Source organism: Camelus ferus, chromosome 9 (assembly GCF_009834535.1).
Source record: "Camelus ferus isolate YT-003-E chromosome 9, BCGSAC_Cfer_1.0, whole genome shotgun sequence".
NCBI lineage: Eukaryota > Metazoa > Chordata > Mammalia > Artiodactyla > Camelidae > Camelus > Camelus ferus.
The window spans coordinates 8,607,507-8,632,310 of record NC_045704.1 but is presented as its reverse complement, the minus strand read 5'-3'; the positions used below and the strand labels follow the sequence as shown (position 1 = coordinate 8,632,310).

General features: G+C 49.0%; 1 protein-coding gene across 1 annotated transcript; it reads left to right on the top strand.

Annotated features, from left to right (window-relative positions):
* The first annotated feature begins 880 nt into the window (after nucleotides 1–880).
* On the top strand, nucleotides 881–22,821 carry ZFP28 (ZFP28 zinc finger protein). Its single transcript, XM_032487500.1, is given in 10 exon segments — nucleotides 881–1,471; nucleotides 1,969–2,060; nucleotides 9,872–9,998; nucleotides 10,110–10,205; nucleotides 11,829–11,974; nucleotides 12,692–12,809; nucleotides 13,115–13,210; nucleotides 16,575–16,849; nucleotides 16,851–17,654; nucleotides 17,656–22,821. Coding segments are annotated over 10 exon segments (2,589 nt in total). The 5' UTR covers nucleotides 881–1,263; the 3' UTR covers nucleotides 18,283–22,821.
* The last annotated feature ends 1,983 nt before the right edge of the window (nucleotides 22,822–24,804 follow it).

The window sequence follows — 24,804 nt, the reverse complement described above, 5'->3', positions numbered from 1 at the left end:
GAATTAAAAAAAGAAAAAGAATGTCCATGTTGAAGATAAATATTAAATGCCTCCCTTCTGGTGATGCCAATGCTGGTCCTCCCTCAATAAGACTCCTTTCCCAGGAGCCAAGCCATTATACTGATTCTCTGTATTTGTGTTTGTCTGTTTACTTTTTTTGTTTTTTTCTTAAACTTTTAAGAAACATATCCCTGACTTATTTAATGTTCTTTGTTCGGACAAGATGTAAAACTGTGCTGAAAGCCACACTTCTCCCCAGCAATTTCTCCAAATAAGCTAGAAGGCTATCTTCCAGGCAACAGTTCTCAGTTTGGTTCAAATAAAACCCTTTTCTACTCTTATAGATTAATTGATTATTTACCTTGCCAAGGGGTGGGTGGTATCTGCCAGGCTGGGCAGCTCTCACCCAGATGCTGAATGACAAATGACAAATGGCCAGCGAATAACAAAAAGAAGCCAGCACAGATCAAACTTTAGGGGAAGACTCCTCAGTCCCGCTGTGCCCTCCGGCGTGACCCTTGGAGGATGAGTGTGGGAGGTGGGAGAAGGTACCCACCTGAGGTCAAAGGTGGGATGCAAAAGGACACACAACGCATCGCGCGCGCACACACACACACACACACACACGAGTCATAATCACATTCTAGACACTGACAAGACCTGGCTTGCCCTGCGCGCCCACCCACTCTGTTGGGTGACACCCGCTAGATGAGCGCTCCAAGGGCCACGCTTACCTGCCCCGCCCAGCGCCGTCATCGTCATCGCCGAGGCCCCGCCCCTCGCGGTAAGCCCCGCCCCCTGCTTGCACTCGCGACTGCGCTCCCTAAGCCCGGCGCGACTCCCAGAAGCCCTTGGGGCGCGGTGCTGTCTCTCGGGTGTCCTGCACTTCCGGCCGGCCTGGTTCCGGTGTTGACAACTTGGCGGGAGGCCGCGATCTGGAAGGGAGGGAGCGACCGGCCCGGGGTGGAGCCGACGGACGCTGTGTAGATCCAGGAGGGCCCTCGGCTCGCCGCCCACCCTCCTGTCGGCGGCTCCGCGACGCAGGCCGGGACTCAGTTTCCCAGAGGGCGCCGCGGCGGGAGGACACGCCCACTTCCGGCGGCGGTGTGGCCCAGGTTCGAGCGGGCCGGAGAGCTGCGGGGTAGGCGTCCCGCCGGGAGCGGCGCGGCGTGGTACCCTCTGGATGCCGGGCGTGCCCTGGCGCGTGGGTTGTGTCCGCGCGGCCCCTGGGTTGGGGGGAGCGTGTGCGCGCTCGGCGGCGACATGCGGGGGGCGGCGAGCGCGGCGGCCAGCGAGCTGGGGTCCCCGCCGCGGCGAGGCGCCCCCCGCACAAAGCCCGGGGCGGGCCGAGGCCGGACCGCGGGGACCCCAGCCTCTCTCCCCCACACTGCTCGGGGAAGGCCACGCTCACTAAATGGACTCATATCCAAGGGCCAGCGAGGAGCGGCGACCACGGGGCCTGAGAACGCAGGTGAGGGTGACAGGTGGCCGGGAGCGGACGGGGGCGAATTCATCCCCTCAGGGTGAGGAGAGGGTGGGATCTCGGGACAGGGATCTCTCGGTGCACAAGTGCCAGTGAAATACTCCGTAGACTTCGAAGCTGGTGGATCAGGGCATCCAGAGGCTTGGAAGTTCGACCCTAGAGCATCAAGCAGCGGTGCAGGGGGAGACCTTGACTTGCCCTGGGTCACCCTAACCAGACACCTCCCTATTTCGATGCTCCCGGAGAGAACTCCCCCCCCCACACCTCCCGTGGCAGCCCCCAGGTAGTGTAGTGATCGTATCCCAGCTTCCCCTTCAGAACTGGCCCCATCTCGCTCATGCCGGAGCATCTGACTCCACCGGTTGAATCTGTTTCTGATTTATGGTTGTCATTTAAAGCTCAGCAGTAAGGAAGCGTCTCCAGGCTGGTGATTCAGGAGCGTGATGTAGACCTGGTTTCTAGCTACCCCGTTTTTCTTCCCCCAGCTCAGCCTTCCAAGGACACTGCCCTTCTCCGGCAGAGGAGGCGCAAGCCGGAGGCGGCAGGGACAGGAATCAATCGGAAAGCCATGCCCCAAGTAAGTTGGCATTTCCCCCCTCCCCCAAATGCAAGCTTGCTTTTCAGGACTTAATAATGTTTATTTTCTTTTAAAAGTTTTCAGTAAGAGAACTGTCGGGAAAGCTGGTTCCCATTTCCTCACATTCTGGTGAGTGATGGGCTACAGAGATAGCCCAGGGCCTCCCTTCTTGCTTCCCCTTCAGCCTGTTCAGTGTTTGTTCTTCACCGAAGAAGTGATTTCAGCCCCTCCCTGTGCCGCTTTCCTCAGAGGGGCACTGATGGAGCGGAAGGGTACTCCTTAAGGCAGACAGGACAACCCCAGTACCTGGTTGCTTTGGTGTTGTTTGTGCAGCCTCTGGAGAAACAGATGACCAGACCCCAGCCCCTGCTCCCAGGGAGCTCACAGCCTGTTGGTGGCGAGTCATGGAAGCGTACAGGACTGTGAGTGTGCGTGCTCAGACCAAGTCATGTGAGAGTGGGCCCGAGGGACTTTTGGCTTCTAGTCGCTTCTGGGGGAAGGGCAGGCAGCCTTCACCAGGGAGGTGATTTTTGAGCCGTGCTTTGAAGGGGATGGAGAAGTTTGGCAGGCAGAAGAGGGAAGAGTGGCACCGGCACAATGTGAAAGACTGTCTTTTCTCCCACTTGATCGTGTTGCTTCTTAGAATGCTGATAAATTTTCCGTCTGTTTGTGTCAGCTGTGTCTCCTAAGTCTGTCGTAGCCTGCTCCTGAATATGTAAGCCAGGTTCCAGTTGCCCAGATTGCACAGGTTACCAGTGACCTCCACACTACCAAAGGCAGTGCTCGATTTCTAGTCTCTCTTGACCATTACTGGCATTTGAAATAATTCAGGGTTGGCCAGCTTTTGCTGTAAAGGGCCTGGTAGTAAATGTTCTAGGTTTTGCAGGCTGTGAGGTCTCTACTGCAGCTATTCCACTCTGCCTTTTGGAGCTAAAGCAGCCACAGACAATATGTACATGAATGGGTCGGGCTGTGCTCCTAGTAAAACTTTATTTACAAAAACAGGCGACTGCCAACCCCTGAAAGAGCTCGCCCAGGCCCTCCCACGTTCTCTGACTTCTCAGCTGTCACTGCTGGTTCCTCCGCACCTGCGTCTGGGTTCTGTTCCTGGCTCTCTCTTCCTGTCTGTCTGTACATCTTCCCCTGGGGAGGTCAGCCTGTTCTTACCTGTACAAACTGGCCATGGCTTCTCCCAGTTCACCTTTCCAGCCCAAACCTCTCCTCTGAGCACCTGACTCCTCCACTTGGATGTTGAATAGGTAACTCAAAGCTTACACATCCAGACCCAAATTTCTGAGATTTCCCCCAAACCAGCCCCTTCCACAGTCATCTCCATCACAGTCTGTGGTGGTTTCATGCTCGCAGTTACTCAGTTTCATGCCTCTCACTTTGGTGTCATTCTCGTTCCCACATCTGGTCCGTTTGCAAATCCTGTCGGCACTATTTTCAGATTGGACAGGGAGTCTGACAGTTACCACCACGCCCATGCCCACACCCACCGCCTCAATCCTTATTACCCTCTCTTGAGCTTCTGCTTCCACTCATGACCCATGGTCGCCGCCCAGTGCAGCCACCGGAGGGGTCTGTTCTGTCAGTCTCTGCTCATGGTGCTCCAATGCTGTCTCCAAGTGAAGGCCAGATCCGCAGCGTGACTGACAGCCCCGCGTGACCCGGTCCTCTGTGCCTCTGACATGTGCTGCCCCCATCACTCACTTTGCTTTCTCAGAAGTTGCCTTCTCCCTCAGACAAGCTATGGAACTCTGAGCTCAGCTTCCTCATCTGTAAGCTGAAGATAGTTATCATTGCCTTCACGGAGTTGTGCGCATCAAAGGAGAACATTTTCGTAAAGCACACAGTAAGGGCTCAGTAAATGGACCGTTGTTGTTAGTTCTTTAGTTCTTTGGAGCTTTCCTCCCCACCTAAACACTGTGAAAGGCTTTTAACTGTTTTTCTCTAGTAGGAGTCTTGTTTCGAAAGATTTTGGTAATTATCAAAGATTTTATCCGTGAAGTGATAATTCACAGTCCCTTTACTAATCAAAATGTAACTGGCGTGCGGAGGTTTTTGCCTCCTTATCATAACTAATAGTCTCACTGAGTTCTTGTTATTCCAGCCAGAAGTGAAGACCTGCGATGTCGTAGCTGGAGCAGTGTGACGAGTTAGGCTCTCTGAAGTACTGCTTAGGGTCCGGGACTCACTGCTCCTCTTCGCCGGTTCTAGACTAGACCTTTCTCAATCTCAGCAGTTAGCTTCCTAACAAAAAATTAACATTAAACTGGGGTTCAGCTGGAGTCTCTTGAGACCTTGAGCTGTGCATAACTTGTTGTCTTGGAGATTCCAATCCATTGACTTGTATTGTCCTGTTTCAGGCTTTAGTGCCAAAGAGTTAAAACTAATGTCAAAAAAACCCCAAAAAACAAAACAAAAAAACTTCTCATTTTCCTACTCACCCTGTCTGAAATTTCACAGCCTTCCATCCACATTCCTTACATTCCTCTTCCCTGCTTTACTTCTTAAAGACTCAGCACTTTTCAGCATACTATATATTTTACTTAATTTATCTGGTTTTCTATTGTCTGATTCCGTTACTACAAAGTACACTTGACCCAGGCAGGGATATTGGATAGTTTGGCCCCAGCGCATGATACAGAAAGTATTTGGTGAATGAATGTGTGAATATAGCCTTAAAGTTCTCTTGGAGCCAGTGTTTCATTATTTAGTATAACAAGAATATTTATACCTGAAAATGTGCTTTATCTCTGATTATTTCCTATAAATATATTCCCAAAAGTTTTTCTTAACTAGTGGGTTAAAGTTTACCAAACCTACATGAAATCAAAACACGTTAAAAATTATGTGTGAGTGGGGAGGGGATAGCGCAAGTGGTAGGGAACATGCTCAGCATGTACGAGGTCTTGGGTTCAATCCCCAGGATCTCCTCTAAAAAGAAGTAAACCTAATTACCTCCCTACCCTGCCAAAATGAAAAAAAATTAAACAATATAATAATTTTTTTAAATTTAAGAAATAAACTAATGGAAAAATTATGTGTGGATGGAACAGCAATAAGGGCCTCAAAAGCTAGCATTCATCCTTTTAAAAAAAGTAAACGTCAGTAAAAAAACTTACTACAAATTTTTCATTTGTGTACTTTAAAAATTAATTGAACTGAGGTCGCTCTCTTGCCTTCTGAGACGGCCTGCACTCCATGGACTGTGTATCTACCTTTACTTTCACCTTAACTGTAAGCATCCCTACCCGCCCCGTACATCTTTCTAAATAAATCCACTTTTACTCAAAAAAAAAAAAAAAAAAAAAACCAAAAAAATCTTTAATGCGTTTAGTTCCTGTAAAATAATTTTTATTCATTTTTTTCCTGTAAAATAGTAACACAAAATAATTTTTGTAGGGATAAGGGTGCTGTTTGGTTTTTGTTTATTTTTAAAGTCTCTATCTCCTCTTTATTACAACGGAGACTTAAAGCCCCTTACATCGGGTGCATATTCTGTCCCCTGGGTTTTCTCTGGGGTGTCGTGTGACACTGTGAAACCTGTTTGAGAATCTACACATTTACCTGACGGCAGCAGGAAATGAGAACAGAACCTGCACCTTTGGGAGTGTTTTGTGCCCTCATGAATGAAGCAGGTTAATCCAGACATCAGTTGGAGACACTTTGTTTTATCTGAAAGCCCCGCTGTCCGGTGGGTTTGGTTCACTGTCAGGGTGGAACCTTCCAGTTGGGGAGGGCAGTGGAATGGTCATAAGTGTGGATCTTGCAGGCAGACCACTGGGCTTTAGAAGCTGGTTCTGGCATCTCATTGCTGTGTAACCTCAAGACGGCTTCGATGAGCACGCTTCCTTCGTCTGTAACAGTGGGCATGATAACTACCTAAAGCTTCTTAAAAGGATTCGTTAAACTAATACATGTAAAGTGCCTCCAACAAAGTGAAGCGCCTGGCACATGGTAAGAATTTAGCAAGCGTTCGCTCTCAGCACCTTCGTGTTGTCGTGATCGCTTTAGAAATCCACGCGCGAGCCCCGCGGGTGACGCACGCTTACAGAACAGTGCGTGTGTGGACCAGAGCTGGCAAACTGGATGGTGTGCCAAATGCGGCCCACGGCATCTTGTCGGAGAGCTCTCGAGCTACAGCGGTTTTTATTTTTCAGCAGTTGGGGGAAAAAATAATATGAAAGTTATCTTATGACACGTGAAAGTTACTAAAATTCACATAAGTGAAGTGTCCCCGGAGCACAGCACGCTCGGTCATTTCTGTCGTCTGTGGCGGTGTTCACGCTACAAGGGAAGAGCTGAGTAGTGGTGACAGACACTGCGTGGCCCGCAGAGCCTGGAACATTCACTTGCTGGCCCTTCACGGGAGCCTTTGTGAGAGCGTGCCCACGGCCATGGCTCTACAGTGGCTGTGTGCTCTCAGGCAGGGTCTTCTGTTGGGTGCTCGTCTGTTAAGTGAGTGCCAGTGCTGACTGTCAGCGTTGCTGTGGGGATTAAAGAAGCTTAGATGTTACACGCTGACCCACGAACAGCAGAGGCTTGAACTGCGTGGCCCGCTTCCATGCAGATTCTTTTCCGGTGGTAAATACCGCAGTCCTACACCGTCAGTGCTGGCTGAACCCATAGGTGTGGAACTGCAGGTGCAGAGGCTGACTATAGGTTGTTCGTGGATTTTCAGCTCCGAGGACGGTTGGAACCCCTAACTCGCATTGCTCAGGGGTCAGCTGTTCGTGGAATTGTGTCTGGAGTGCCGTCAGTGCTGTGATCTCACTGTTACTGTTTACAGCGAAACGTATTTGCTAACTCTCTTCCTCCCGTGGGCTGCTGTCCCAGAACACCGCAGACAGAGTGGCTTATAAACAACAGAAATTCATTTCTCACAATCCAGGAGGCTGGGACGTCCAAGATCAGGGTGCTGGCTGATCCTGTGTAGAGGCTGGTGAGGACTCTTCCTGGTTCACACGTGGTGCCTGCTCGATGTGTCCTCAGATGGTGGGAGGGGCGAGGAGCTCTCTGGGGCCCTTCTGTAAGTACACTAGTCCCATCCAAGAAGGGTGGCCCTCCCAAAGGCTCCACCTCCAAGTAATGTCACACTGGGTATCAGGACTTCAACATAGGAATTCTGGGAGGACACAAACATTCCAACAGAGCACCAGCAGGAGTCAGCGATTTGGTACGTGCGGGGCAGTCTGTGTAAACTGGGAAGATGTCTTGAAGGGATATGCACATACTGTTACCTTGGGGTCCCTCTGGAAAGTGGGATTAGAGAGGTGGAGAGGGGGACGTTCAGTGCCTCGGCCTCACGGCCAGATGCGCCAGCTCGTAGAGTCACTGCTGCCCAGGGGCGTTGTGAGAGTCGCTCAGCGAGACGCGTGAGCACGTCTTTGCGCGAGGCTGACGAAGCAGTTCTTGGCTGTTTCCTGCAAGAACGACCCCACGGTCCACGGGGCCTTTCCGTCTCTCCCTCAGGAGAGCCATGCATCGGGCCATCTTCCCGCAAAGCAAGATGTCACTTACAGGAGCCTCTTGCCTTGTCTCTACACGGTGCGGTTAGAAGTGTCTTCAGAGTTGGTGCGGGTTAAAGTGTGATAATGTGTTATTCGACAGACACCAGACCTCCAGGGGACTTTGGTTTCCAGTAGTGTGATGGCAGCCTTTAAACAGGAAGACCGGGCTGTTGGTCAGCTCGCTGCAGCTAGCGTTCGTTTAGTGCTCACACGGCGCCTCTCGCGTCCTGAGTGTTGTGCGTGTGCCCTTGTTTAACCCACGTCGCCGTCTGTGAGGTTGGCTTTGTTGGTTTTTTTTCTTTTTCTTTTGGTATGGGGAGGTAATTAGGTTTGTTTGTTTTAATGGAGGTGCTGGGGATGGAACCCAGGACCTTCTGCATGCTCGGCACGTACTCTTCCACTGAGCTACATCCCCTCCCACCCCCGGTTTTGTTGATTTTTCCATTTTAAAGTGGAGAACTGAGACCCAGTGGGGTTAAGTAACTAGCTGGGGTTTCAGAGCTGGTGAGTGGCCAGAACCCTGAGTTCAGCCTTTGCGGGGGTCGGACTTTGTTGCCCGTTGACTTGAGTCTGTGCTTTGACGCTCCCAAGGTTGCATCAAGTCCTTTAAATCTGCCTCTGTCCAGCCACAGATTCCAGAGGTCAGCATTCGAACTGAGTAAATGTTTAAAATACATTGGAATGTATCAGAATTGTAGGCGGAAATCACAAAAATATGCTACATAAAATTTCGCCAACAGGAGATGCGCCGCAGACCCGGCCGTAAACAGGCTCGTGCGTCTCTTTGATTGGCCCCACGTCTGAGATGGCACCTTGATTCTTTTTTTTTAATTGAGGGGTCATTGATGTACAATATTACGTAAGTTTCAAGTGCATGACATGCTGATTCACGATTTTTAAAGCATATACTCCATTTATAACTATTATAAAATACTGGCTGTTTCCCTCTGTTGTGTAATACGTCTCGATTCTCAAAGACATTTGTATTAATTAAAAGCTTTATGGTATTTTTCATTATTAGACACTCATCTTTATTTCAGAAAAAAAGAGTTTTGTTAGTTGTTTTAAATGAACACTCACTGGGTACTGGACGCTAAAAGTAAACCAAAAGCCTTCATGCTTAGTTTGGGGTTTAGTTGTGCTTATCTTTTGAGGTTCACCTCCAGGTTTATTTCCTCATTCCTGTGTTGCTCAGCCACTCCCGTGACCTCGTGGTGGAAAATGCTCTGGTACCTACTGTGCATAGAACAATTTGGCCTCCATTTTTATTGTGGTTTTTTAATTTAAAAAATTTTTTTAGTTTTTAAGTTAAAAAATCTTTTTGTTGAGGTATAGTCAGTTTACAATTTTGTGTCAATTTTTGGTGTACAGCACAATGCTTCAGTCATACATGAATATACATATATTCATTTTCATATTCTTTTTCACTGTAAGCTACTGCAAGATATTGAATATACTTCCCTGTGCTATACAGGATAAATTTGTTTATCTGTTTTATATATACCAGTCAGTTATCTGCAAGTCTTGAACTCCCAGTTTATCCCATCCCAGCCCCCCCAAATATTTTATTTATTTATTATTGTATTATTTTTAATTATTTTGGGGGGAGGAGGTAATAAGGTTTATTTATTTTCAGAGGAGGTACTGGGCATCGAACCCAGGACCTTGTGCATGCTAAGCACATGCTCTTCCACTGAGCTATACCGTCCCCCCTGTTGTTTTGAATTGATGTTAGCTATTTCTCTTTCGCGCTTTCACCTCCATTCACCTGTGCAGAATTGCCAGCTCCCCATGGGTAGGGGCTGTTTTTCTCTTTTCTCTGGAGTTCATGGCATAGTGATTCCAGCAGCCCAATAGTTAACTGGATTTCCGAGGCACTGGATATTGTTACCTAACGTCTGACCTAAGAGGAGGCAGAGGAGGTCCTCTCAGACCCCCATGTGAGTTTGCGTGGGCTGGGTGCTGAGGCGGCGTGGAGGCCGGAGCTCACGGCGGAGGGCTCAGCAGAGCTGGTTCTCCTGAGGCCTGTCTCTGGCTTGCAGGCGGCCGCCCTCTTGCTGTGACCTCACGTGGCCTGCGCTCTGCACGCAGTCCCTGGGTTCTTCCTCCTCTTACAAGCACACCCATCAGACTGGATTAGAGCCCAACCATACAACTTCTTGACTTGTGATCACCTCTTTTAAGGCCCCGTCTCCAAACGCAGTCACGTTCCAGGTACCGGGGGTTAGAGCTCTGACGCAGGCGTGTGGAGGGCACGGGCACTGGCCGAGCAGGAGCCTGGTTTTGTCCTTCCAGGGCTTGGTGACATTTGGGGATGTGGCCGTGGACTTCTCCCAGGAGGAGTGGGAGTGGCTGGACTGCGCTCAGAGGACCCTGTACAGGAGTGTGATGCTGGAGAACTACAGGAGCCTGGTCTCGCTGGGTAAGGGCCCCTCACGCCGCATCACCGTGCCCTGCACCCGCCCGCTCCTCTCCCTCCAGACAAGGACAGATGCCCAGCACCACCACGCCCCATTTCTTCTTACGTATGTAGGACTTTGCGTTTCTAAGCCCGAGATGATCTCGTCACTGGAACAGAGGAAAGAGCCATGGACGGTGAAGAGAAAGTGGACGCGAGGCCAGTGCCCAGGTGAGCGTGGGAGAGCTTGGGGTGAGGCCTTGGCGGTCATAGCTCTGCGCCCGCAGACACATGGGACTGTCAGCAGATTCTTCCTGAGCCTCCCGGCTGGGGGAAATAGAAGCCTCGCGAGCACCGGCTTCCCGAGTTTTCCTTCTCCTCCATCCCTTCTCCCCATCTCTGCTCCCCTCCCTCCAAACATAACCCCCTGGCCTCTACTCTGGGCCACATCTTCGTGCCTCTGCGGACTCTTGGATCATCTGTGTTCTTTCAAAGTCTTTGGCTGATTCTGATGTAGTATTTCCTGTCTTATTTCTCTTTGATTGAATGACTTTCATTCATGGACTTCTTTTAACTGACTTCTACTGAGTGTCAGCTTTGCGTGAGGCCATCAGGTGCTGGCTGGGAAGGTGAGTGTAAGCCACTGAAGAACTAAGCAGCCCACAGGGGAGCTGAGACATCCTGCACATACAAGTCCTACGAGTGATGGGTGATAACGGGGGTTTGAGAGGCAGAAGAAGATCATCCCCGGTTTCAGGCCAGGGAAACAAGAAGCGAGAGTGGAGCCTTGAGCAGAAGTGTGGCAGTGAGAAGGCAGAGGCTGGTAGGCGAGGGGACCGTCTGTGCTGGGGTGGCCATCCACCCGGGGTTCAGTGGACTGCCCTGTGCAGACGGGCTGCGCGCAGGTGGGCAATGCCTCCCGAGGAGGGAACACCGTCCTGGTTGGATGGGGTGTCCTTGCACGTGTTGTGATGGTGCTTACAACACTTGGGGCACAGGGATTCCAACCACAGCGTTGTCTCTGGCGCAGCAGGTGAGTCAAGCCAGACAAGGGCTTGGAGCTGCAGGTTCCTTTGGAGGCCACTGTCGTAGGGAGTGGCTGCAGTTTCTAAGCAAGTGTGCCTCTTGGGAGGGTTCCAGTCACACTTTGGAGGGAAAGTCTGTACTGACCAGTCAGTATAAGCTGTGATGACTCGTGGGCCGTCGTGCGGCCCAGGAGAACTGGAGTGGCGTCTGGGGGAAGTTCTCCCCTTGCCATCGTGCGAAGTCGCCTGCGCTGAGCTGGCTTTCTGAGAGGAGACTGCTTTTCCCTTCTGCTGATCCTTCCTCTCTTGCTGAGACCCGAGTTGATTTTGAAGACGTGCACTTTTAAGGCCAGGATCTTAACATGGACTAGTTAGCACTGTAATGAAAAAGGAGACGTTATTTAAGGGAAAAAAAAGAAAAGCTAGAGACGTTTTCACTAAATAAAATGGAGCAAGAGTCAAAGCGAGACTCGCTCGTATCAGGGTGGTGTCGCGCTTCCTGCTTGGCCACCGCCCACTTGGTCTGCGTTGGCCGCGTTTCCGCAGATTTAAATCTTCGCGAGCTGTCTCATCTCTCGCTCTTCAGCTTGTCTGCCCAGTCCCCTGCCCAAAGCACAGTGCGCGCTACTTGCTTAACTTTTAGGCGAGAAAGCTCAGGTTGTATCCCTTAAAGCTACGCAGATTTGGGAGTGTAAGGCCTGTCGGCCCTGTGGAAGCACTTTCCACACAGTGTGCGCTTCTGAGGGGTTTTAATTCACCCGATGACGGTTTTGGTGGTTTTCTTCATAGTAGTACGTAACGAAAGAGAGACCTTCTTAATGTCTTTCAGACTCAGAGGCTGTGCCGGAGACCAGGGAGTTCTGTCCGGAGAGGAGCCCGCGTGCGGAGAGGCTGGCGGAGAGCCTGACGAGCCCGGGGCGCCCCGCGTCGGGGCAGAGCTCCTGGGGCTACGGTGCTCGGTTTGAGGGGCGGCCGGTGAGTCAGGAGGCAGCGGGGGCTGAGACACACTGGCAGTAACTTGCAGGAGGTGGGCTCTGCAGGACTTCCGTCGGGTGTTTACAGAGGCGGGGAGTCCCGGTAGCCTCCTTGTTTCAGTGGGACAGGGTGAGCGGACACAGCGACCCTCATCAAGAAGCCCCTCTGTGGGAGAGACGGCGTTGCGGTGGCCGGTCCTGTGTGAACACGGGGCTCCCTGTAGGCAGAGCAGCCCCAGAAGAGAGAGAACACGCAGTCCCCACACACGAGGGAAGCGGGGCAGTGAGACAGAAACGGGTCTGTTTAAACCAGAAGCATTCAGTGTGGAATGAATGAGAAAACTGAGCAGGATCCCAGCCCTTCCTTTGCATCAGGGTTTCACCTGAGGGAAAACCCTGCAGACCTAGTTGGATAATGTGTGTTGACCTGGGGAGGCCTTCCCCAAGCTTCAGAAAATCCACACTGTGTGTAAATTCATTCTCCTCCACGGAGTTACAGCTTCTCCGTGGCAGAAGCAGTCTGCCCTGTTTTTCTTCCTGTTTTTTCCACGCAAACATCCACGAAGTCGCTAGCTCAGTCGTTACGTGACCTGGATCACGCAGAGCCTAGTGGGGATTCTCGGTACAGAGCGCCTCTCACGGCTGAGGCCCAGGCTGCCCTCCACAGCCCCCGCGGGTTCACCAGCGTGGCTGGAGACGGGCGCTTGCGCTGTTTCAGGGCTTGGCGACCATCGCGGACGCGGACATAGCCGCAGACGTCTCCCGGCAGCCAGACCCAGCCCAGCCGAGTCTCTGTGAGGATGTGATGAGGGAGGACCACGGTCTGGGGCGCGCAGGTAAGGGTGCTCCTCTCCTGAGCTGACCCATCAGGGCCCCAGTTCTTGGCCTCGGCGCCGAGTTGTGTGTGTGTCGGGAGGGGTGTCTTCTGAAGGGCTGGGCTGGATCTACTCCCGATTCTTAGAGAGTTTGACTCTGGGGGGTTGAAAGTGTCTTCATCGCACTTGAAGCATCCTCTTCAGCATCTTTCAGATACTCCTCGCTTTTCTCTCTGCTTTTTCCTGTAACAAAACACTTTTCCATCGAAGCCAAGGAGCTGGCTGGCTGCTTAAGAACCGAACCCCGTGTCTTTTCCCACATGCAGGACGTGGTGTGTCTCAGCCTGGTCTGGCTTCTTTGCTGGCGCCCGGGAAGGAGCCCTGCACAGCAAAGAGAGAGCTGGCAAGAGGCCTGTCCCCAGGTGAGCCCGGGGGGCCAGGGTGGAAGCGCCTCTGCGGCTCAGAGTGTAGCTTCCACGAAAGGCCGCGTGCTGGCTGACGTGCAGAAGGCCACACCTCGTCCTCGGGTCTCGAGACAAGACCAAGGTCCGGGTTTGCAACATGATAATCTTTCCTCCTCCTCCTCCGCCTCCTCTTGGGTGGTGACTCCTCCCTGTGGCGTTGCTCCTGTCCTTGGCCGCTCGGACGTGGATCGGCCCCTTGGTTCCCCAAGTAGCCTCTTCCTGACCCTGCTGTGCTTCTGAGCTGTCCTCCAAAGGTGTGTGGTCTTCGTGATCAGGTGGCTGCTCACTTCCTGAGGCATCTGTTCCAGAAAGAATCACGAACTGAAATTATCTGCAGGAGCCCCCCACTTGGCCCGGGCAGGCGATCGGAGGGAGGGGCAGTTCACACCTCTGTCGTAAACCACCAAACAACCGCTAAGATGTGTGCGTGGATGAGTTGCGTGAGTGGAGTTGGTGAAGTTTCCAGCAGGGCATTGCAGAGGCAATGGAGAGGGTCCCCTGGGGGCCTTGTTCTGGTCGGGGAGGGCGGGCGGGTGTCGGACTGCAGCAGGTCTGAGGGGAGGCTCTCTTCCTCTTTTGATACCCAGGGAAGAAGGAGAAACTTCTTTTGAAAATAATGGTTCGTAGACAGTGTAATCTTGTCACCTGTCTGGGAGGAGAACGCAGAATCATGACCCTAATCACAGCACGTTGACGCTGCGGCGTGGGCCCCTTCAGGCCCCTATGAACACGGAGTTTTCCCAGAGTAGAAATGAGAGAGTGCACTGGGCCCCGCGTCCCGACGTTTCCACGTGCTCGCCGTGCTCTGCGCGTGCTGCTCAGTTAGGTCACTTCACATCTCTCGGTATCACAGACGTACTTCGCGTAGGCGCCTGTGTGCATTTTGGGGGTTGCTGCATCCCTGGTTGTGAACGTCTGCCAGGCTTTGGGAGTTTTGTCCTTTGAGTGACTCCGGCAGCGACCAGATGACTACATGTGGGTTTAATTGCATCATCACAGCGTTGAGTAATTGGGGAAAAATGTTGTGCTTATTATTTGGTGAAAGGTTATAGCCTAAGGTTATTTATTTTTTTTAATTATGAAAAAGGTTAACTACTTGCCCTAAATTTTGTTACTCTCTTCATCCTTTTGTAAAATGTCCCTCATTATATCCATTTTTCTATTCGTGTCTTAAATGTCTTCTTAACAGTCCTGGTGATTTTTCTTTTAATATAAACATACAAATTTTTTAATGTATTATCTCAAACTTTTTCACGTATAGTAGTAAGAGTTTTTGTTTTAACTAGTTTTTTAAATTGTGATATGTAAAATTTTAAAAATTTATATAGTCTAATATATTATTTCTTTTATGATTTTCCATTTGTATCCTTAGAAACTAGACAGAAACTTCGTTTTTTAAGTGGCTGTCTAATATTATAACATACAGAAATACCGTAACTTACGTAACTTTTACTATTTCGTTTTACTAATTTACTGCTGAGGACATTTGAACATTGAGGTCTTTTCCGGCTTTTACCTGTAATAAACAGTGGTCCAGTTTGTTCATATCTCTCTGCGTGATCGGAGCGTGCATGCTCCTAGCCTTTCACAGCTGTAGTGCTGTGGTAGCGATGGTGAACAATGTATGACAGTCCTGTTTCCAGACGTCTTCACCATAGTGAGTGTTTCTTGTTTTTTTTTTAATGTTTTCCAAGCTGGGGGGTGAAAGTTGAGTCTTGTTTAGTTTTTATTTCACAGACTCCCTGTGGTGGTGAGGATGTACGCCCGCAGATCCGCGTAGGGTTTACATCCTGTGGGCGGTGTGTCTGCTCCTCCCCGCGTTGCTGCTGGGCCGCATTTCCTTGCCTTTGTGTGGTAGGCCTGCGCATCTTGTCTTATAAATGTGGTGCATTTTTCCCAGCTCCATGTGCCCTGTGAGTTTGCGTGTGGTGTTTCTCACCACTCGGTGTTTTAAATTGGGTGGTACCTTCATTTATAGAGGCCTTAACTGTGATTTTTGTTTCCATCGTGGTTGTGTTACTGCCATTTGTGCCACACAACAGCTCTGCTTGGCCTTGCTCAGTCTCCCTCCTTTCTACCCATGAACACACTGAGGCTGCCCGTCCGTGGCCCCAGGTGGCCTTCCCGTGTGTTTAGGGCTTCTTCATTTCATTAAGCAACATGGTTTTGTAGTTTTCGGTGTATAATCTTGCACCGTTTTAGGCAACTCTGTTCCTAAATAATTTATCTTCTCAGTGCTACTTTTCATGGACTTATTTTCATAATTTCCTTTTCAGATTGTTCATTCCCAGTGTATAGAAGCACAGCTGGCTTTTGTGTGTTGCTCCTGTATTCTGCGATTTTGATGAACTGATGGTTCACTGTAGTGCTTGTGGATTCTTTAGGGTTTTCTATATGTGGGATCATGTTATCTGCAGCTTTACTTCTTTTTAATTTGGGTGCATTCTATTTCTGTTTCTGATTGCTCCGGCCAGAACTTCCAGTCCAGTGTTGAATGGAAGCTATGAAAGCAGGCATTCTACTGTCTTCTTACTGATCTAAGAAGGAAAGCTTTCAGTGCTTAGATGTCATTTTAAAAAAGACTTTATTTTCCCTTTTTTTAAACCATCTTTCTCCAAACTTCTGACTGCACCATCTCCCCAGTATCACTTTTATCTCTATTTGTTGAGACATAACTATTGTTGTGCAGATTTTTGGTACATGCTAAGTGGCCCATAAGTGTGCGGTCTGAAATGAGACATACACTTGTTTAGTCATGTATACGATGTAAGTAAGTGTAGGTATCAGCACTCGCTGTTTTTGTAAAACTAGTCTCCTCAGAATGAGAAATTAAATTGCAAGGCCTTCTCCGTTAATAAATGGCCAGAGGAGAAGTGAGGTGGAAGCAGGCAGGTAAATGTGAACACGGCCTTACTGTGACTGCTGAGCTTGGCAACGTAGGTCTTGTCGACATTAGTAAAATGAGATACAGCTGACAGAAACACCAGTTCTGGTTGTAGGGGAACGACTGGGCTTTCCAGTCATCCTAATGAATGTTCTGGAACGCACCGTCTTTCTGAGCTTGGCACGCTTCTCGGAACAGCTGTTGTGCCGTGGTGACTGTCCGGGCGTGGGAGCAGCGTAGCCGCGCTGAGACAGGGGAGGGGCTCCGCGGGGCGTGGCCTGTAATTGTGGGAGGAGCGACTGCAGAGCGTTTCTCCCACCCCTTACTCTGCTGACATGGAACTGATTCCACCACCCATATTTAACCTTTTTTCTATTCGCCCATCCTAGGTTCCTGTCTAAATGTTTGTTTCTTGTTTATTTTCATGATGTCTTTCAGGCCAGCGACCTATACATGAGACCCAGGAACTATTTCCAAAGCAGGATTCCTTTGCTGAAGTGGCAACAGACAGAACTTCAGACACTGACCTGGAGTGTTCTGCTTTCAGAGGAAACTGGGATTCTGAGGGTCTGTTTGAAAGGAAGCTGGCAGGTCCTGAGACACAATTCAGGCAAGAGGCAGTCACTCATAGCAGAACCCTCTCTAAGGAAAGAGAGTGTACGTATAACAGATCTGCGAGGTGGTTCCCTTTGGACGTTTCAGAAGAGAGAGTTCCATAGTCAGGATGCAGTTAAGAAAACGTTCCCCCAGAGTTCAGTGGTAATAAGACATGCAGGAATCTATGCAGGAAAAAAACTTTTCAAGTGTAATGAATGTAAGAAAACTTTTACCCAGAGCTCTTCCCTCACCGTTCATCAGAGAATTCACACTGGGGAGAAGCCCTATAAATGTGAGGAATGTGGCAAGGCCTTCAGTGACGGCTCGTCCTTTGCCCGACATCAGAGATGTCACACCGGCAAGAAGCCCTACGAGTGTCTCGACTGCGGGAAAGCCTTCATCCAGAAGACGTCCCTCGTCCGCCACTGGAGGTACTACCACACCGGGGAGAAGCCCTTTGACTGCATCGACTGCGGGAAAGCCTTCAGCGATCACATCGGGCTTAATCAGCACCGGAGAATTCACACTGGAGAGAAGCCGTACAAGTGCGACGTGTGTGACAAGTCCTTTCGGTACGGCTCCTCCCTGACCGTCCATCAGAGGATTCACACTGGAGAAAAACCGTACGAATGCGATGTCTGTAGGAAAGCCTTCAGCCACCACGCTTCCCTCACTCAGCATCAGAGGGTGCATTCGGGGGAGAAGCCTTTTAAGTGCAAAGAATGCGGGAAAGCCTTTAGGCAGAACATACACCTCGCCAGCCATCTGAGGATCCACACTGGCGAGAAGCCCTTCGAGTGTGGGGAGTGCGGCAAGTCCTTCAGCATCAGCTCGCAGCTGGCCACCCACCAGAGGACCCACACCGGGGAGAAGCCCTACGAGTGCGAGGCGTGTGGCAAGGCTTTCACCCAGAAGGCTCATCCTCGCCCAGCACCAGAAGACGCACACGGGCGAGAGGCCGTACGAGTGCAGGCAGTGCGGGAAGGCCTTCAGCCAGAGCACCCACCTCGCTCAGCACCAGCGGGTCCACACCGGGGAGAAGCCTTATAAGTGCGTGGAGTGCGGGAAGGCCTTCGGTGACAACTCGTCCTGCACGCAGCACCAGAGGCTCCACACCGGCCAGAGGCCCTACGAGTGCATTGAGTGCGGGAAGGCCTTCAAGACCAAGTCATCCCTCATCTGCCACCGCAGGAGTCACACGGGGGAGAAGCCCTATGAGTGCGGTGCATGCGGCAAGGCCTTCGGCCATCGCCAGTCCCTCAGCGTCCACCAGCGGATTCACTCCGGAAAGAAACCGTATGAGTGCCAGGAGTGCCGGAAGGCCTTCATCCAGATCGGGCACCTCAATCAGCACAAGAGGGTGCACACGGGCGAGAGGCCCTACGGCTGTAAGCGAAGCAGGAAGGCCTTCAGGCAGACCGCGCACTGTGCACGCCAGAGAACCCACGGTGGGGACTCGCCCGCACGCCCCTCCCGCCCTCCCGCATCAGACCCCGGGGACCTGTTGCCCAAGTTTCTCTGGAGCCCACCCTCGCTCCCGGCCCCGTAGTCCCCAGACAGCGCTCCTCAGGTGGACTACTCCAGCAGCTGAAAAACCGGTCCCTCTGCTCTCTTTGTGTTGTTCTGTTTTTGTCCTTTACAAGTTTGCTTTTCATGTTGCAGTCAGAATGTTGGTTGTTTATTTCTTAAGAGAAAATGTAATTCATTTACTCCTCATGTAAACACTTAGGTTGAGATCCTACAGGTTGGTTGCTGCATCAGATGTGCCCAGCACAGTGGCTGCCCATACCAGGTGTCCAGAAATACTAGCTCTTTTGAAAACCTTAATTTTGGACACTGAAGAGTTTCCCTAGTCGACTCTGACTAAGAATGATGGCTGGAGCGAAGCTAGGAGAAACCAGGTGGTAGGTCAGGGACATGGTTTCGGGATGGGCAATGAGGCTTTGCCTGTGTTGGTGGGAAACTTGATTCCGTGATGTTTAGTTAGTATGTGGCTTTTCATTTATCTGCGTGAGTGTGATGAGACCTTGTTGTGGGGAAATTACTGTACAGTCCGACCACAGTCTTACAGAGCGTGTGGAGAACGTGGGTGAGTAGTCCAGCTGCAACAGAAGAACTGTAAGTCACAAAAAGGCCAGGTTTGTACGCCTAAGGTTCAAACTACTGCCGTGTTACTCAAGAATTAGAAAATCTGGCACAATTTGATCCTTTAAAGTCACCTGGACTTGTGAATGAATTCTGTTAAACTTCCAAGGAACCACTAACCTTGAGGTAAACTGATCTAGACCATGACTTACGGCCAAAGTCTCATTAACTGTTTTTGTATGGCCTATGATTTAATTTAAAAAATTTTAAATGAACAAGTGAAGAGAGTTAGAGTCTATGACAACATGAAAATTATATGAAATTTAAATTTCGGTTTCCATCAATAAAGTCGTATTGGCTCGCAGCCACGCTCATTTGTTCACATCCTGCCTGTGGCTGCTCTCCACTGGCGGCAGCAGAGACGGAGTTGCCTGCAAAACCTTGGATACTTACTGTCTATCCTTGTGCAGAAAAAGCTTCCCGACTCCTGCTCCAGTGCAGAGAAAAATACCTAAACGGTTCTAATTATTTCTGTGAGGGTAATACAACTCTCCCATCAAAAACAGAAACTGTAGAACAACTTATGAATTGAGGTGGAAGGGACGTTATTAAACTACTGAACAATAGAAAATACGTCAAAAGGAGAAATACGGCATTTTTCTAGAAGAAATAACACTGTTAAAACGTTTGTAAATTGCCATTCACAGCCGAGCCCCAGTAGGATGTTTGCTCTGACAGTTTTATAGTTGAAGCAGGACATTTAAAAAAACATTTTGGCATATAGAGAGGGTAGTTTTTTCATTATTGGGAAATGATGTAACAGATGGTTATCCACTCTCAAAAAAAAAAAAAAGGAGGAAGCACACTTAGACTGTACAGAGAAAAGTAATACAACTCTGTATAGCACCGCTAGTTATGAAGTAATCTGTCAGAGGCAGGAAAAAGGTAGACTTTATTATGGAGCCATAGAAGACACAGACAAGAGAGTGAGCAGGCGTGTGCAAAGATTTAAACATCAGCACAGTGAAAGGTGCCAGAGAGATGTACAAGACAACAGGCAGAAAAACCCATAAAACGCGTGTGGAAGAATGTGTCATTCAGGAGCAGAGTGCTGTTAAACACACAGAGCAGCGCGAGAAGGTAACAGTGCATGCCAGCATGCGTGTCACGGTTGAACTCAAATGTATAAAGAAAACTTTCTTAACTCCACTGGTCAGGAAATTACAAATTGAAAGCAAATCTTCTTGACTCCAATGGATTAAAATCTAAGATTTGGATCGCGTCCTGTGCTGGTACCAGCACTGGTACACTGTTACCAGTGTGACTCTGTCTCTTCCCGTTTGGGCTGGCCAGGTGGCATGACTTTTATCAACATTATAAATGTGCAATCCTTTTGAAACAGTAATTCCAGGTCTGGAAATCTTGATCGCATTGGAATAAATAGACAGGTAAAAATAATGTTTACTGCAAAATTGTTTTAATATGACAAATAGAATTTCATTTTCCTGCCAGGCAGGCTGATTAAACTGTGATTATTCAGAACTGTATTGAGCAGTTCGTAGAAAGAGATTAATCTCTACACATACTCCTGTGGAGAACTGTCCGTGCACAGTATATTAAATGAAATATGTGATCTGCAGAACCTTACGTGTAAAGCAATCTTGTAGTCATAGAGTCAAAGTTAATATTGAATATATACGTGTGTGTGTGTGTGTGTATGTGCATGTGTGTCTGCATACACACTTTTTCAGCATACATGTAGAAACCTGGTTTTGTCTTTACCACACTTTTCTGGCTTCTCCGTTGGCATTTTCTTCCTCCTGTATTGTCCTGGTGAACTGTCCGCACGTGTGGCTCAGTGAGGCCAGTCAGGGTTTTCGTTCGTTGTGTTTTGGTTGGAGCCATGGGGCCGGTATCAGGCTTTATGCTTGGCCGTGTGGATGTTTTCTTTTGGTCATTCTTCATTTTGGTCGGTTGGGCCCCTTACTGTACCAGCCGTCACAGATACGGAATATTACTTCCTGGAGTGGAAATAGGTGGTACTGAGTCAGCCGTGGCAGCACCCTAAGGATACCTGCATCTCTACCTATCATTCTGACCCATTAAAACAGTCCCTGCTTCCTCGCGTCCTAGTTTTGTTCAGTTCTCCAAACCTTCGAGGTACCCATTATTCTTGTGATACTTAACTTCTAAGTTAGAGTCATCATCTTTTATTCTCAACCAAAGAAAGCTAGGATCTATAGAAACTGATACCAGAGGATGATTGTAGAGAAACCGGGTGTCAGGCACTGATATTCACAGGTCAGACGACAGACATTTGTGATCCCTGTTTTGTGTTGGGAATGGATGCTCATGATACAGCAGGATCATAAGCCCACTGCGCACGAGGGGCTGGATAGCTCTTATCAAAAACTAAAGGCGACGAGGCATGCTCGTTGCAGAAGTGTATGTGATGCTTGTTAAAAGTGAAAGGCCGCTTGAAATTCTGACCTGAAGGAGGACGTGGAAATCAGATCCTTTCCGTGGCTGCGTTAGGATCATCTCGCCCCGTCTAACCACGGGGCTGGCAGTTGCTGAAAGCCACACGCAGCAGTAGATGTGGGTAGTTGCTGAGCCGTGATACTTCCTGGATTCCCGGCCTCGCCACTTCTCTTCAGTGAAGGTGAAGCGCCGGGAAAGATCTGCATCCATGTAACTGGGATGGGGCTGTCACAGAAGATTCTAGCATCTTAGAAAACTTCGACTTTCTCAAACCTTAAGAAACCTCCCTACCATTCTCTTCACCCTACTTCTCATGACGGAAAACTCTTGAGTCTGTTCTAGTCCCGCCGCTATTGCTTGGTTGGTAACCAAAATGACATAGTTTGAAATACAGAAAGATGAGGAGATTAATCACAACCTGGAAACATTTAATATCCTTGGCTAACTCTACCATCGAAAATCTAGGACACATTTTTGGAAGTGTATTCTGAGAGTTAGAAATTACAGTGCACAATCGATAGGGACTTGAAAGAATTCAGGAGTTTGTAATGCTGGATTGGATCTTTTATGTCCGTACCCCTCTTCTTCTGCAAGGCCCCCTGTCAGGGTCTAACCGCCTTTCCATGTTCTTTAGACATGAAGCACCAGCATGTTCAGTTTTCCTTATGTCTCCTTCAGGTCCTGGGACTTCTCGTGAGAGCGGTTACACTTGGAAGGCACGGTGAAGCAGGGCACGTGTAGAAGCTGAGTTACAGGGCAGTGGTTACCTGTGAGAATACAGTGAAATGGTCGTAATTAACCCCTGAACTCTCAGGAATGCTCTCATAACTGATATTTTCCTTGTATTTAGTAATTGATCCATAGGGGTGAAACTGCGCTAGGGTTTTGTTTTTAATTAAAAACACTCATGGCCTGGCATCCAAGTCGCACTTTGCCTTGAGTCAATAGAAAGGGGACTGAATACTCTTGAAAGATTGTATTCAAAGTCAACTACGAACATTTCCACTGGAATTCCTGAAAGACTTACGTTTATGCTGAGTGAGGGCTTTTGGGGGGAATTCTTACCTCGTGTGGCTTACAGCAGGTCCACTGACCACAAGCCCACTCTGTGGTTATTCTCCCAGGTCCTGCGTACGCAGTATCTGTTAGTGATGCCTGTGACCTGCGTAGATGACCCAGGAAGCTTGTGCTTCCCTGTCTGTCGTCCGGAATGGATTCTGGAATGTGACCGCTACGGCTCATCCTGTGACTCTGTTGGTTCTAGTTGTGACTGTTTGGTTAGTTTTCTCCAGTGTGGTTTGATTAGGAGTGATGTGTGTCCCTTGGGGCGTGTTTACTAAGGAGAGGTTGTACTGTCCAGCTGGCTGAAGAGTCTTGATTGTATGGAGCCGCAAAACTGCAAGATGGAAGAACTAACTCTGGGCCCCTAAACCACTGTTTGGAGGAAAGCCTTCAGTCACTCAGGAACACCAGCAATGGATTATTATGTGAGTGAAAAATAAACTTATGTGTGTCCAGGTCACGACACTTGGGTTTTAACTTGTGATAGCAGCTCTCATAATTCTATCAGTATGGGGTCTTTGACTACTGATAAAATCCCTGTCTTAACTCACTGAATCATAGAGTAAGAGCTGTGATGGTATATTTGTAAGCTGCTGTGTAACAAATTACCCTAAAGTTTAGGAGCTTAAAACAGACATACATTTATTATGTCACAACTTTTTTGGGTGAGAAATCCAGGCATGGCTTAGCTGGGTGCCTCTGGCTCCCAGGACCTCTCACAAGGCTGCAGTCAAGTTGTTGGCGGGTGCTGCAGTCATCTGAAGATTTTACTGGACGAGAGTCGTCTTCCAAGCTCACTCATTAAGACTGTTGGCTGGCTTTGGGTCCTCACTGGCTTTTGGCTAGACACATCAATTCCTTCCCACATGGGCAGCTCATAGCATGGCAGCTGGCTTCCTCGTAAGTGAGCAGGCAAGAGAAGGGTACCCAAGATGGAAGCCGAAGCCTTTGTGTAACCTAATACGACTAGTGACATCCCGTCCTCTTTGCACTTGGTAATTAAAAGTGGGTCCCTAGTTCCAGCTCACTCCCAAGGGGAGAGGATTACAGAAGGGTGTGAGTAGCAGGAGGCGGGGTCACTGGGAGCCACCTCCATGGCTGCCTACCACAGTGTGCCCTCTGGCCCTTGGTGATTCATGTCCCTTCCACACGCGAGTACGCTCATCCACTTTAAGGCCCTCCCCAAGTTTCATCTCGGCATCATCTCAAAGTCATGAATCCTGTCATCTAAATCAAGTCCAGGTGCTCATGAGGCTTACGAGGTTTCTTAAGTACAGTTCCTCTTGATCCGCAGACCTTTGGAAATAAATTATCTGCCTCCCCACCACCCCCAACCCAGGCACCACAAACACAGAGACACACACAGCCAACAGACTGAAGTCACTGGTGTATAGCAATCCTGAAATCTGACCAGAAAAATGTGTGGAATTATCTGATTAGGTATCAAGTCCTGGGGGTATTCTCCATCCTCTGGATGCTTGGTTCTGCCATGTTTGCAGCTCAGTAGTTTTCTAATCTTGCTTACTGGCATTTGAATTTTGGAAATCTAATGGTCTCTTCATTTTATATCATCTCTGTCACTTCTCTCCAAGTTGGCAGTGCTAATTCTCTTAAAAACTTTGTGGACTAGGTGTGAATCTCACTAGGGTTCACCCCATTGGATAGAAGCCACAGTCATGAATCCCTGAGATAAGTTTTTAGAGGACTTGCCATTTAAATCAGAGTATCTGTAAGGATCCCCCTTAATCTCTTTCCAGAGCCTTTGTGTCATTAAACGGTACTCTGAGATACTGGCTTTGATCTTTGAGGTTCTAACAAAAAATTTTACAGTCACACCCTTAGTTTTCTCTCTAGACCAGTGTCCTAGCAAAACCCTGGAAGCCATTTCTTGATTTTAGCGTCGTCTGCTATCTGTGGAGGCTATGACTTTTCAAAACCACCACATCCTGTCTCCTTTTTAATGAATCTCTCCCTTAACCTGTCTCCTTTTGTATATTTCTATAAGCAGCAAAAACAAAAAAACAGGAAACATCTTCACATTCATGAAGGTGTCCTTAGCTAGATCACCCAGACAGGCTTTCCACATTGCAAATAATAGAGTTGCTAAACTTTCTTCCACTACATTAACAAGAACCCCTTTTCCACCAGTTTCTAGTAAGATTTTTCTCACATTCTTTAAGTCTTCAACAGTACTTAAAGTGTAAAATTTCTGGCTAATCCCTTGTATATGCAAGTATCAGACTCCAAGCATCCCAGCTAAGGCTGAAAGAACCAAAGGCTTTAGCTGCTACCTGTCTCAGGGGAGACAGAATTTGGAGATTGAATTCAACCAAGTAAACTTACTAAAACAAAAGTCAGTGCTCTTCACAGAAACATAACAGTTTCTTTACAGCGTTCTTACTATTCATGACATCTAAGATGCAATAAAAATGTTAGATATATG